Source organism: Kryptolebias marmoratus, linkage group LG12 (genome assembly GCF_001649575.2).
Source record: "Kryptolebias marmoratus isolate JLee-2015 linkage group LG12, ASM164957v2, whole genome shotgun sequence".
Classification (NCBI taxonomy): Eukaryota; Metazoa; Chordata; class Actinopteri; order Cyprinodontiformes; family Rivulidae; genus Kryptolebias; species Kryptolebias marmoratus.
The window spans coordinates 3,227,874-3,241,141 of NC_051441.1; the positions used below are offsets into that span (position 1 = coordinate 3,227,874).

Sequence of the window (13,268 nt, forward strand, 5' to 3'; positions counted from 1 at the left end):
TTGACAGATAAAGAGAGCTTCTACAACCAGACATCCACATCCAGATATCAAAAACGTCTGACATTCTTGTGTCCCCTGTAAGCAGTGTGATTTGTCCTTTTCAAAAACGTGTGCAACAACTTTAGTTTTAAAATAGTCAGAGTTGTCGTGGGCGTCTGCAACCGACTGAATTTGGCCTCAGGTGTCTCCGACTCATCTAGACTTGTGTCGTGACTCTGGAACGGGAGCTCTTCTTTGACAGAAAACATCCAGGGCAAACGTCCAAGTCTAAAAACCATGCTAATTATAAACAATAATTACTCAAAAAACTGGTCCAAATCTGCCTATCTTCATTTCAAAAGTGCACTCATTCAGATTAAATCATAAATGTAGGAGCGGCTGCCAAAGTGTGTACAAAACGAGCCAATGTGGGCATCCGAATAATGTGCCTGGCCAAGTTGCAAACACAGAAATAGGTCAGAATTTTCAAAATTTATCTGTTTAAGCATGAATACATGACTCGCTGGTCACTTGTTGCAAACACTCAGAGTTCAGCTCAGTTAGATACCACCTTTAGTGATCTGATTGGGAAGCAAAAGGTGGACCTTGCCAATCTGCGAAGTGAGAAAAATGTCCAGCGTCACTAAAAGCCTCCCCCTCAAAGTGCTGATCGTGAAGATCACCCAGCAGTTTCAAGGCCATCCACAGCTACATTATTAATGACACTAATGGGACCAAAAAAAAAAAACATTATCAGTGTTAGTAGAGGGGCTGAAGTGGCACATTTAAGTGCAACAAGCCCCCCACTCACAGCCACATCTCCCTTTACCTACAGCCGAACATGAAATCTCTAAATGCTGCGCTGCTCAGCTCATCGCTCAACTGGGGACAATTAAAACGAATCTCATATTTTATTAAAGAAGGCACTCCCCATCTAATTCTTGATGGCCTTTAACTGTCTTCTTATAGCCCTAGATAAAAGCGCTGACGCATAAATTAAATACATCTCTGAGCTCGTTGGGCATTCACTGCATATGGCTACATTTATAAATGTTTACATGCGAGGACTGCAAAGGGGCTCATTCGAGGAAGTTAAAATTAGAAGGAAAACAGCCTGCCTGCTGAGGGATAATTGAAATGAATGGGAAAGGGAGCTTTACAGGTTCAGCTTGGCTGCAAAGAAAACAAGGGCTTTCAAGCTCACTAATTCAAATAATTGTTTACCTTGGAGGTCTGCTGTTTATCTAGGATCATTTGGTCAGTGTCATTCTCCGACTCTGCCTCCAGATAGTAATAAGAGCAGGAGGTGAAAACAGATACAGAGAGGGGGGGAAACTGTATTTGATGGTAAATCTGAGAAGGGAACAGAACTCACTAACATCCCAGGTTGATTCATGTTCCCTGACCCTTCCCCTTTCAGTTGTAGCAGCACTTTCTTTTGATTACTAAACGATGTTTTCCTAAGTCGGGTCTGAACCTGAAGCACAGGACCACCCTCGAGCACCGTTAACAATTATGTTGCGTCAAACTGTCTCGAGATTCGAGAAGTAAATCTGGTGGCTGCTTGCTCGTCATTCTGTCTCCTCCCCACCTGCCTCCATATCATTACCTCCATCTGCTCCACTGTATAATGTGACAGGCCTCATGTCGCCCGCTTCGCTCTACTCCTGTTTACACGGTCTTCAGGGCTTCAGACGGTGCCAGCGTTTACTTGCCAGAGCCGTTTACGGTGCTGGGACATTGCCGTAGGGTTTTTCACACTGACAGAAAAGCAGTTGCTCAACCAGACAGGCCTTAAGCAGTTCTCATCAAAAAAGAAACACACACACACACCCTTAAACATGTGGAAATACAGATAAGAGTTACGCAAACATTCATACCTTCATGTGGCTTTATTTATGGTTTCACCAAGTTCTGATGATTGATTTTATTGTAAAACGAAGAATTAAAACAATAAGGACATTTCAAAATAAGCAAAGTTAACACAGGCCTCATTTTATAACATCCAAAAAAAAGAAAGAAAGAAACTGGTGTAAATTAAAAGACATCCTTATCACTCACTGCTCACTAATGTTGGAAAACCTTCAGATTAAACCTTCAGCTGCAAACTTGGACAAACCTGTCAAGTTTCCTGCTTGCATTAAGATTAAAAAAAAAATCAGACTCAGTAATGTTTCCGTCTGAACTGCAGCTGTTGCAAGGTGACCGCTCTCATGTTTAGCATGTCACAAAAAAACAAAATGGAAACTGGAGAACAGTGACGCTGCAGTGAATCTGAGCCAAATGTTGTTTTTTTTTACTCCGTCCGGCTCTCTGCTCCACTCACATCTTATTCATCCACTAAAACACACTCATGTGGTGCACAAACACTCTCCTTTTTGCTGCATGCATAATTCAGCAGGCATTCAATTATATCTGAGAATAATTCTATATGAACATGCAGTATTAATAGAATACGCTGTGCCCCAGAGGGACTCTCGTGTAAGAATAAGCTAATTTGAGGTCATCACTTTCTCTGTGATGAACTTTCCTAAATCCTCCTGATGCAAAATGTTTCTCAAGAGCAAATCTGAAGTGCCTGAAGTAATTGAAAAGCAGCGAGCAATTAGTCACAACAGCTTTTACCTTTTTGTGTTCAACACATCTCTACAATCTACAATCTTTACAGCTCTCAGGTTAAAACAAAATTTATGAAAATGCGATAAACATGTCCGTATAGTAATTTTTTTAAACCACCATATGTAACATTTTATCAGAGAGAAGAGAAGCAGTATTTATCTATATCGATTTGTCCAAACCTGGTGAAAGTAACAGTTTTTATCACTTTTCACGTGCACTGAGATTTGTTGCAGGTGTTTATGGTCCGGCTGCTAGTTACCACCACTTAATTTGCTCTTTTGATAGTTTTTTAGTAGCATTCTTTTAAGAAGAATCAAGGATGCATGCTGTTTCAGTGATTCTATTTCTGTTTGCAACCTTTGATGCTGTCAATTACAGCCTCTGTTCATGTTCAAATCATATCTAAGAAATAGGAATTTGTTAATTAACTCCTCCTTTGCAGCCCTGCTCACCTGTAGGGTTCCATTTTGGTCCCAGTTTTATTCTCCCCTTAAACGATGTCTTTAGGGTTCATTTCTAGGACATTTTTTTTTTATCTGCATCCAAAATTTTCTAGAGCAGCTCAGTAAAGTTTACATATTTACTTAGATCGATACATTCAAATACAGGAAAATTATATGTTCCAAAAAACTAAAGTAAAAAGGATAAATTAAGCAGGGACGAAGGTAGAGGTCAAAAACTGTGGCTCTGTTTTTATTTAGTAGAAATTAAACGCATCAAAGTGTCAAAAATAATTACATTACAAATGTCTTAACCGGTTGCCAGAAAGTTTTTTCTTCCAGAAAGTGGAAAAGAAATATAATTACAGGATAACTGTGCTGTGGCTCCACTCCCAGACATGTCTGAAAACAACTCCTCCTAAACCCTGACCACATCTCACTAATTAACCTGTCAGAGCAGGTGCGGGGAACAAGAAAAACCATTTCAATCTCCAAAATATTACTTACGTCTAATAAATTTTACATTGACATATATTCCACCACATAAAATAAACTGTACCAATTAATTTTCCTACCATTAGATAATAAATCTAGGCTCCCTTAACTGGTTTGTTTACCTAAGTGAGGCAGTAATATTTCACAGAAACGACCACTTAACCACCTTTAATGGCATTAAAACCTTAACGTTCTCAGCCTCTTTCTGTGTTGTCAAGAATCTGGGTGTCATTTTTAACATCTTTAAGTTCAATAAGCAGACCAGTGCAACTGTGAAATACAGCTTAAAAATGTTTGTCTACATTAAAGACTATTATAATGCCCAGTGTTGGTCTTAATCAGTCGTCCCCGTTTACAAGTAGTTTGTTTCACGGATACAAAAAGCTTGAACTCATAACTTTGCAGTTGGCATCTCTGCGCTGGCTTACTTTTAAAGCTTCAAATGGATGGGTCCCATTTTCTTTAAGTGGTTTTCTAAACATCCACACATTAGGAAGAGCACTATGGTCAACCAGCCAATTCTTCTCAATCTTTCAAGATCCTGATAAGACCTAAAAGGCCATCAGGCTTTTGCAGTGGCAGCCCCAAATGTGGAACAGTTTAGCTCTCCATAAATGCCCTGCTCAGACAGTAGAGATCATAGACGGTGTACGTTATAGACCGAATAACCACACCTTCTCTTGTTGTGGGGACTTAAAGCCAGCAGGACCTGGTTTACAGGAGCGGCCATGTTGTGCACTAGAGATGAGGGCCTTTGAGTCCTGCACATACGGTTAAATGACCTTTCTAAATAATCACAGCTAAACATATTAGGGAAATATATTAAAAACAACCATTTGAACGTACCGCAGTAAGGTAAAAAAAAAGAATCAGCGCGAGTCAAGTTTTTAAATTTTTTTTTAATTTACCAATGCAATGTTCTGTTTGTTTATATAGACTTAAAAGCTGTGCTGGAACCAGTCTACAGGGAAGCTGGTTGCATTCAAGCTTCAACCTCTGATTTCCTGTCGGAGATCTAGATCTATACGGTCTACAGCAGGGGTCTCAAACTCCAGGCCTCGAGGGCCGCTGTCCTGGAGGTTATAGGTTTTTCTGCTCCAACAAACCTGATTCAAATGGTTTAATTACCTCCTCACCAAATCATCAAGTTCTCCAAAGGCAGGTCCACTAGTCATCCATTTAAATCAGGTGTTTTAAAACAAGAATACATCTAAAACATGCAGGAGAGTTGCCCCCGAGGAGCAGAGTTTGACTACAGTGGTTCACGGTAATCTCCGCTCGAGACTCATCTTTTACCGACTTTGTGTTTTGTTTTAGGCTGAGCATAAAACTTTTGGCCTGTCTCACAAGTCCATAATCTTATCTGAACTGAAGAATGAGCTGTGACAAATTGTTTTAAAATGATTTATCACACGCAGAAACACTTTGATGTTGTAACTGCTTCTTAATAGAGTTTGTTCTTAATGTTCGGAAATCAAATTCATGTATTTAAATAGCTTTTTTCTTATCACAACTTCCCTATTACCAAATAATTTGCACAAATCTAGTCCCCTTCTTATGCTCACTTACAGATTAGTTATAAATTAGCCTAAATTTTATATCGTGGCACCTCTTTCATTTAATGTGACACATTGTGCTTATGGAATACAGCAAGAAACAGCTGCAGGCATGAACAGAGCTCTCCACAAGGTTTTTATTTAGCAACTCTTCCCTTTTTCAGCCTGAGTATGTGGACACAGCCACACTTTCCACACTGTATATGACTGAGATTGTAAATGTTTACTCGGCGCAGCACAAACACATTTGGATCGATATCATAATGAACACAACAAGCTTTTGACTTGCTCTCCAACAAGAGCACCTTTCTTGTCCTGGAGCACAAATTATGAAGAACCCGGCGGATCAATGTGTCCTTCTGTCTAATGAATGTGCAGTAAACATGATTAATGTCATTAGACTCACTGTTTATCGCCTTTTTTAGTTTCTCATATTTCCTTGTCTCTATGTTTTCTAAACTTCCTCGCCCTCCCCTTTTTCCTTCAACTGACTCTTCTGTCTCCTTTAATCTGTCCTTTGACCTGCAGGCGAGACGTTCTCAGAGAACTACAGCCACAAAGAAAAGTGCATGCCGTGTACTCAGTGTACCGGCTTGATGCGGATGGATGCGCCCTGCACTGACTCCAACGATGCCAAATGTGTCTGCAACTACAACTACTTTTACAACAATATGTCTCAACAATGTGAGCCGTGCACCGTGTGCCCCGTCGGACAGGGCGTGTTTTCTCACTGCGATCACGATCACGACACGGCGTGTGAGGAGTGTGTGGGCGAGACCTTCTCTGACCAGGAAAGCTCCCGCGAACCTTGCATACCCTGCACCATCTGCGAGGAAGATTTTGAGATACTGCAGGCGGTATGCACGCCCACCAGTGACACTGTCTGCTTTAGTAAGTTTGCCACACATTCAAGTCCCTTCCTGAGCTGCAGTTGCCAGAATATTTCTGTCTCAACAAATCACTTCCTGGCTCTTAGTTGGGGACCTTTTTAGATTAGTTATTAATGCATTGGTTGATCTGCAGCTGAATGTTTCCAGATGTCCTTCTTTTGTTTTAAATCAAACATGTTTTAGTTTTGCTTTCGGTCTCTGTTCAGCTTGGTTGTACCGTAACAGATTCCATAAGTAGAAGAAGAATTAAGTAACTTTATTCATTCAAAGTCACAGATCTGCCATCACAACAGTCTAATAGCCGACGTATTTTGCATTTTCACAACAAATATAAACAGAATTCAGCTAAACTGCACCCTGAGCACAGTTAGTTGGGTGGATTTTAACACCATAATAACTTTCGGATGCAGAAAAAGCTCAGAATAAGAATTAGATCTTAAGTGAATTCCAGTTTATTTGTGATCTAAATCTGATGTAAGCAAGCTTCACCAAAACTCCATATTTGAGCAACAACATTACGCAAACTCAGCACAGTTTCCTGCTATTATCTGTAACTGAGGAGTAATTTGATCTAAACTCTGTTGTCTTTTTCCTGTGTTTTATCCATCATTAGACAAATCTAATCAGTAGGTACTTTGAGGATTCAGTTGGAGCTTTAGGGATGCATTTGGCTTTAAGTTTTCACATAAAAATAAAACTTAAATAAGAAGAATGCAGTGGGTTTCTCAGGTCACTAACTGATTTGGATCACAGAAAGAATAATAGATGTTATTGTTTAGTTTTCAGCAGAGCTGCAAGACCTGACAGAGCAGGCGGCTGCTCCAGTTTATTTGTACTGCACAACATTTTAACCATGAAAGCACCTTTACTGGAAAACACGAGAAGTTCCAGACCACAAACTGCACACTTCCCTCAAATTATTTCAGAGCGGCGTTGGGAGCGTTGTGTCTCAATCACACGTGAACGAGTCACCTGGAGAGACTTCCACATGTGTCTGTGGGCACATGAGTGGGTAAAGGTCAGCTCTGGTCAGCTGGAAGTTGAAAGTTTTAGCATTAAAAGGTCAAAGACTACTTTAGTGTCAACACGGAGCCAATCAATAACCCGCTCGCCCACCCAACAGAGCCAAGGTTTTTGTCTCCAGCAGTAAAGGTGGCTTGAAACTCAGGAAGCTGTAAATTCACTTGGTTTAAATATAGCATGAAACTGACCTCATCTTTAGCTTTGGTGGCATTAATCTAAATTTCCTGGATTAACAAAAATCTCCCGTTAAAGCAATAACAAATTAAAGGCTTAGCACTACTTAAACAAATGCATATTGCTTAGTTTTAAACTAATATTATCTTATGTTAAGAAATTATAGAGTTAAAGCCTTGAAAATAACATTATGCAAGATCCAATGCAATATTGTGAGGTCAGTCAGAGTATGTGTTGTGAATGACTCTCAGGTACTACCACGCTAAATTTTAGCTTAATATCTGGAAAATCAGTTGAGTTATAGAAAAGTTTCTGTTTTCTAAGGTCAGTTGGCTGTAGTAGTCATCTTAAATTGAGTTATTTCCTGAAAGTTTCATGAAAGTTTATCAAAGTTTGCTAACAGACAGAATTGACGGACAATCTGAATATGTGTTAGGAGTTGACGGAAAGCACGCAGATGGATAAACCCCAAGAACGACTGGAACGCTAGAATAAACTAAAAATATTTAATTTTGAGAAACCAAACAAAAGGCTGACGTGGCAGCATAAATGCAAAACACAAAGATTTCAGAACTACAAGGAAACATGACAGCACGTGGGAGCTATGATGACTAAACAGAGGTGAAGAGCAGGGAAACTGAATCTAAAGGCTGGGGCTGATGGGGAGATGAGCTGCAGCTGTGACTAAATGGAACCAGAGACAGGTGAGGGTGGGCGTGGCATGTCTGAGGTAATCACTGAGAGGTGGCAGAGAACAAGAAGGCACAGGAAGAAGCAACATAATAGAAACATATCCTAAAGTAAATAAAAACTATCAAAAGTGACCAAACACTCCAGATCCTGGCAGGAATGACTCTCAGCCTCTACCACATATAATTTTAGGTCAACATCTGTAAAACTAAATGAGGTATTGCTATTTTGCTCCCTGCAACCCGGAAAGGAGACGAAAATAGAAAATAGATGGATGGTTCATGAGATAATTGGTAAAAAAACACATAAACGGACAAAAACAACATTACTCAGCTGTTGGTGATAAACAGGGATAATGTTGTACAAGACAACTTCAGCCCTTACAAAAAATGACACTGAAATAGTCTTTATTCTGCAATACTTGGTCCGTATTAATGTTCATCTTCAGCTAAACCAACTTTTTTAAAACTTGTTTGCAGTTTCTTGGTTTTTACGTCTCAAACAAACTCGAGCTTGATAAGGTTTTTCATTATGACAATCTTTTCAGCACTTTGTTGTTAATCTGCAATGCTCAAACAGATTATTAAATTCCACTTTTAACTGAATTTAATGGGGCGATAGCAGTGAAATGGTGTGGAAACGGAAAATGAGGTGGAACAAGGCTGAATAACATCAGTCATGAGTGAACATTTTTCTTTCTTACATTGGTGCCAAACATTTTGCTTAAATCATCAATTAGATCATGAAAAATATTACTTCTGCTTTACTCCTGACAGCTTATATGCATACAGTAATTGCTCCTTCACTGCACAGATTTCTACCAGATAATGCTCATAGGTCACAATGCAGCCTTTTGCTGCTCATTTTGCGCCCACCCAAGCAGCTCAACTTTGACCTGCCTCGTCCCGACTGATGGCACGATAGCAGCAGTAATGGTAGGGATCTGAGATGGTATCATAAGTGACCTCATGAAAGGAAAGCCCTGTTAAAGAGCAACAGTAGGTCTGTCGGTAATGACTGCAGACACATTGGGTGTGATGATGTTACTAGGCTTCCTTGGTGGTCTTTGATGATCGTGCATACAGATATATTTTCTGCAACAGACTAAAAATTGGCCTCATTGGGGATTCACGCCATGTCCGTGCGTTCGTTTTACATGCAAACTGCCTTTTCTCAATCTTATGTCTGCTTTAATGAAGAGGTGATTGGGGCGTTTTTTAAATCCCCAAATCCCCAGCTCATATCCAACTGTCAGCGAGTGTCGATTACGAGATGCAATGACAGGGAGACGGAGAAAGAGAAAAGGAGCAGAGATGGAAACAGACGCAGAGCTGCAGCATATGTGCTGTGCTGGTATTCTATGCTGAAGGGTCGATACGAGTCCTGGGATTTCTTCTGCTCATGCTCAGGTTTCGCTGAGTGACCTCTATCAGCCAAGCACACACAAACACACACACTTACAAGCTTTAGAAAGTCTTTTTATAAGCAGCCTAACATGTCACATGGATGCTCTTCCTTCCACCAAACTGTGATTTAACTTCCATATGTTTCCTTAAACTTTCTATATTTTTTTTTACTGTAAGCTCTCCAATTATTTTGACATTGGAGCGTGTTTGAGAGCTCACCCTTTAGAGCAAGAAAGGAAAAGATTAAGAACACAAATAATTAAAAGGCTGGCGTCTTTCAACACTGAGGTTTATTTCAAGATGGCCACCACAACCATCGCTGCAGGGCTGGAGGGGGAGGAGGGTACATTTTACCCAGCGCCCACTGCAGGGAGGGGGGGCTCAAAAAGCCTGGAATAAAGAGATCATTGAAAATATGCAGAAATATTGATCAAGTGAACGTGGGGCCCACCGAGAGGGCCATGATCCTGTCTCAGTGCTCGGAGTATCTGCTGAGCATTACTCTCAACTACTACCACATAAACTTTTACCTCATTTTCTGTAATTCTGACTCAGTTATAGCCATTTTTGTCCTCGGTGAATTAGTTGTAGACGTACATCCAACGATCAAAATATTGACTCTGATAGTTAATGGCAATTTTTCAAAAAACAGATCTTGATCGATCAGTTGGCTTAGATTATGTGTTAGAGATGAGACTTGGCTACTGCCACACCCAATTTGGCAAATGGCTTGCATTTGTATAACGCTTTATCTAGTCCAAGGACCCTAAAGTGCTTCACACAACAATCATTCACCCGTTCATACACTGGTGGTGGTAAGCTAGGACAAGGACACAACGGCTGAGACTGACGGAGCTGGGGCTCGAACCAGCAACCCTCCGGTTACAGGACAAACCCTTACCTCCTGAGACACTGCATCTGTGAAATGTTTTCTCTTTGCTAAGGTTGCTTGGCTGTGGTGGCCATCTTGAATGGGATTGATTCCAAAAATCAATCTGGTTCTTGAGGTATTTTCTGAAAGATACAAACACATGCACAAACACATGATTGCTCTGTCAAAGAGACAGATTTTCTTTCTCTTTAATGCTACGCTCTCATCAGGCCAATCCCACCACCTTCCATCTCTTTCCTGGAGTGGTGAGGCGAGCGGAGCAGTGGAAGCTGTCCAGGGTGCATTCAGTATCACCATCACTGCAGTATAATTACTCCCGCTAATCAGAGCACTTTACAGCAGCTCCTCTGTTCATCTGCACCCCCTCCTCACTCTCTCCTAACACTCTGGCTTTCTGTCTGCCCTCCCTTCCACTCTTCCTATTAATGCTCTCCAACAGAGGACAGAGCGCTCACTTGAATAATTTGTAGTTTGTGTGTGTGTCTCTGTGTGTGTGATGGATGTGTTCTCACTAGGCAGTTGTGATAGACGCTCAGCTGAGACAGAGGGAGAGTGTTTGGTAGCTGATAAAGAGGTCTTTGTACATTTTCTGCGCCTGATAGTTGCTCATCTCCTCCCTGAACTGGCAGAAGCCAAGACATCAACCTCTGCAAAAGACCCTGGGGTTAAATTCACCATAAAGACCTCAGTGGCTCATAAAAATTAAATCATTCTCTTCCTCCCTCTTATGTCCACATCCAGTAATAAACACATTTCCCTGCTCACACGGCCCCACTCTCATAAAACCCGGGGGCTACTTTTATTTTGTTTCACGCACTGAAGCCAAAATGGAGTTGTTAAAAGTCCAAACCAACTTTAAAGGGATAGTCCAATTATCTTCGAAGTGATGTTTTAGTAGTTATCAATAGTTAGTACCTTATCAGCCATGACATCAGTGAAAGAGTGTGGAGAAAGAGGCAAAAGTTTTTGTGCAAATAATGGCTAACCATACTGTCTGAGAAAATGGCAACAAATTAAACAAATGTCATGCAAAAGTGTAGAGATTTAATATTAACTAATGCATCTTTCCATTTCTTTTCTGGCACCAAATAGAATAAAATAATAAAAAAAAAAACAGGGTCCCAGTTGAATAATTGAATAACCTTATATTGTATGTGAACTGATTGTACAATATAGATTTAATACATAAATAAATCAATAAGAGTTCTATCAATCATTTCTTTGGCCTGACCAAAGCATGCATGAGTTTCCAGTGGGCACAAATGATTTTTATAAAACAATCATATAAACTGTTAGTCCATGTTTTAAAGTACCCAAATACCAACTAACAGCTGATTTAATACATCACAACATACCTTTTTAACCCTGTGCAGTAGCAAACTGAATATTAGTAGTTTATAAAAATTAACAGATAAATATTAACCCTCATCACTGAATAAAGTAGCACATTAATTTAACATTTGCTGAAAGTTTCATTGCAATACCCACAAAGAACTTCAGAAATAATGCTGATGATCTTTTTTTTTTTTTTTTGCAATAGTTACAAGTTTCTGCCCCCGTTGTTTTGTGAGTCAGAAGCTGAATAGTTTGGGAACCATTGTTGGAGAAAACAGGGACAATGTACAAGTAAACGTTCCAGTTTCTGTTTATTTTACAAGCTGCGTTAAATTTGGTGGCCCACCTGTAAACTCATTACTGCTTCAGAGGTCCCTGGATTATCCTTTAAAGCTTCCAGTCTGATCCAGTCCATGCTGCCTCAGGCTTGTGCTTTGGTTGACAGCCAGCTGAGCATCAGCGTTCAAACTAGAGAAATATAAAAATCACAATAAGACGCACTTTAACCTTTCCTGTTGAGTCAGTCCTAAATGACACATCCTGTCAGGAGGAAAAACACAGTTTACAACAAGTCCTAGGATGTGTCTGAAGTAAGAATATGAGATCATTTTACAGTAATGCAGAAAGACTGATAAACCTATGTGATAGAAAGGACTGTAAATGTAGTCTAAGTGTATATAAGCTTAGACTGTCTGCACACCTTCAGTCCTTTTTCACACCTTCCATTCACAATTTATTGTATTTGCAAGCTCATGTTGCACGGCTAATGCCATTAGCTGGGGCGGCATTAGCTGAATGATGTATGGCAGAGCGGAGGAAATCTGACTACATCCGAGGAAAGGTCAAGAAATGTGTGTAATACAGACTCCCATGTTCAACTCCTCTAAACACTCCCCCCTTTTAGACAGCCCCAAATCAATAGAGCGGCTTTAAATAGGTCTCAGCATTCTGCATGATGTTTCTAAGTATGGCATGCACATGTGCTGGATTTTCTGTCTTGTGAGAGATGGTCTCAGATATTCCAGTAAACCAACTCCCTCCTTGTGTGAGGCGAAAGAGCCCCATCATCACAACGTGGACTCTTAATAACAAACAGAAACTTCTCAGATACGTCCACATAAATCTCCCGTTAAGATCCCATCGGACTTTTTAAGGTCGTAACTATGTGTAAATTATGCAACAAATCAATGTGGAGAATCTTGACTGTCTGCCATGTCAGTGAAAAGAGAATAAGAGCAGGCGGTGTTTGGCTGGGAATGACCCGCTAAATATCTGTTTTCTTGTATTTCATATCAGTTGTGCATTTTTTAGGAGATTGTCCAATCAGTCAATATACAAAGATAATTGAACACTGATTCCATGCAAGTGTTAAGGAATAATTTAATTGTCTATAGAGTGTTGCTGCACTGTATTTGTAAAGGTGCTTGCAATTCTGAGCTAATAAAGGTTTTATTATTAACACAATAAAGGGCCTGGAATTATGCGAAGGAATGCATATTCTCTGCCACTTTTTATGCCAGAGTTTTAGACTAAGATGATCTTATGTTGACAAATCTAAACAGAGTTGTAGTCATTTTGGTTAGACCTTGAAATCAACATGATGCACGTGATACTGCAATAAGTCACAATATCTGTAATATGACTGAGTTATAGACATTTTTGTTGTTGTTTTTCTCAGGTTGTGAGATATTTGTTGTGTTTGGTAAAAGAATGTCCCATTGTAATCTGTTCCCAGGACACTTTTAAAGAAATACACAACTATTATACTT

At 40.0% G+C, this 13,268-nt stretch overlaps 1 protein-coding gene across 1 annotated transcript in view; it reads left to right on the forward strand.

Moving 5' to 3' along the window:
* ngfra (nerve growth factor receptor a (TNFR superfamily, member 16)) overlaps positions 1–13,268 on the forward strand; it is a 31,769-nt gene that overhangs the window by 7,539 nt on the left and 10,962 nt on the right. The window contains exon 3 of the mRNA XM_017419490.3: positions 5,618–5,980. Coding sequence (XP_017274979.1) covers positions 5,618–5,980 — 363 coding nt within the window. The remainder of the gene's footprint in view (positions 1–5,617; positions 5,981–13,268) is intronic.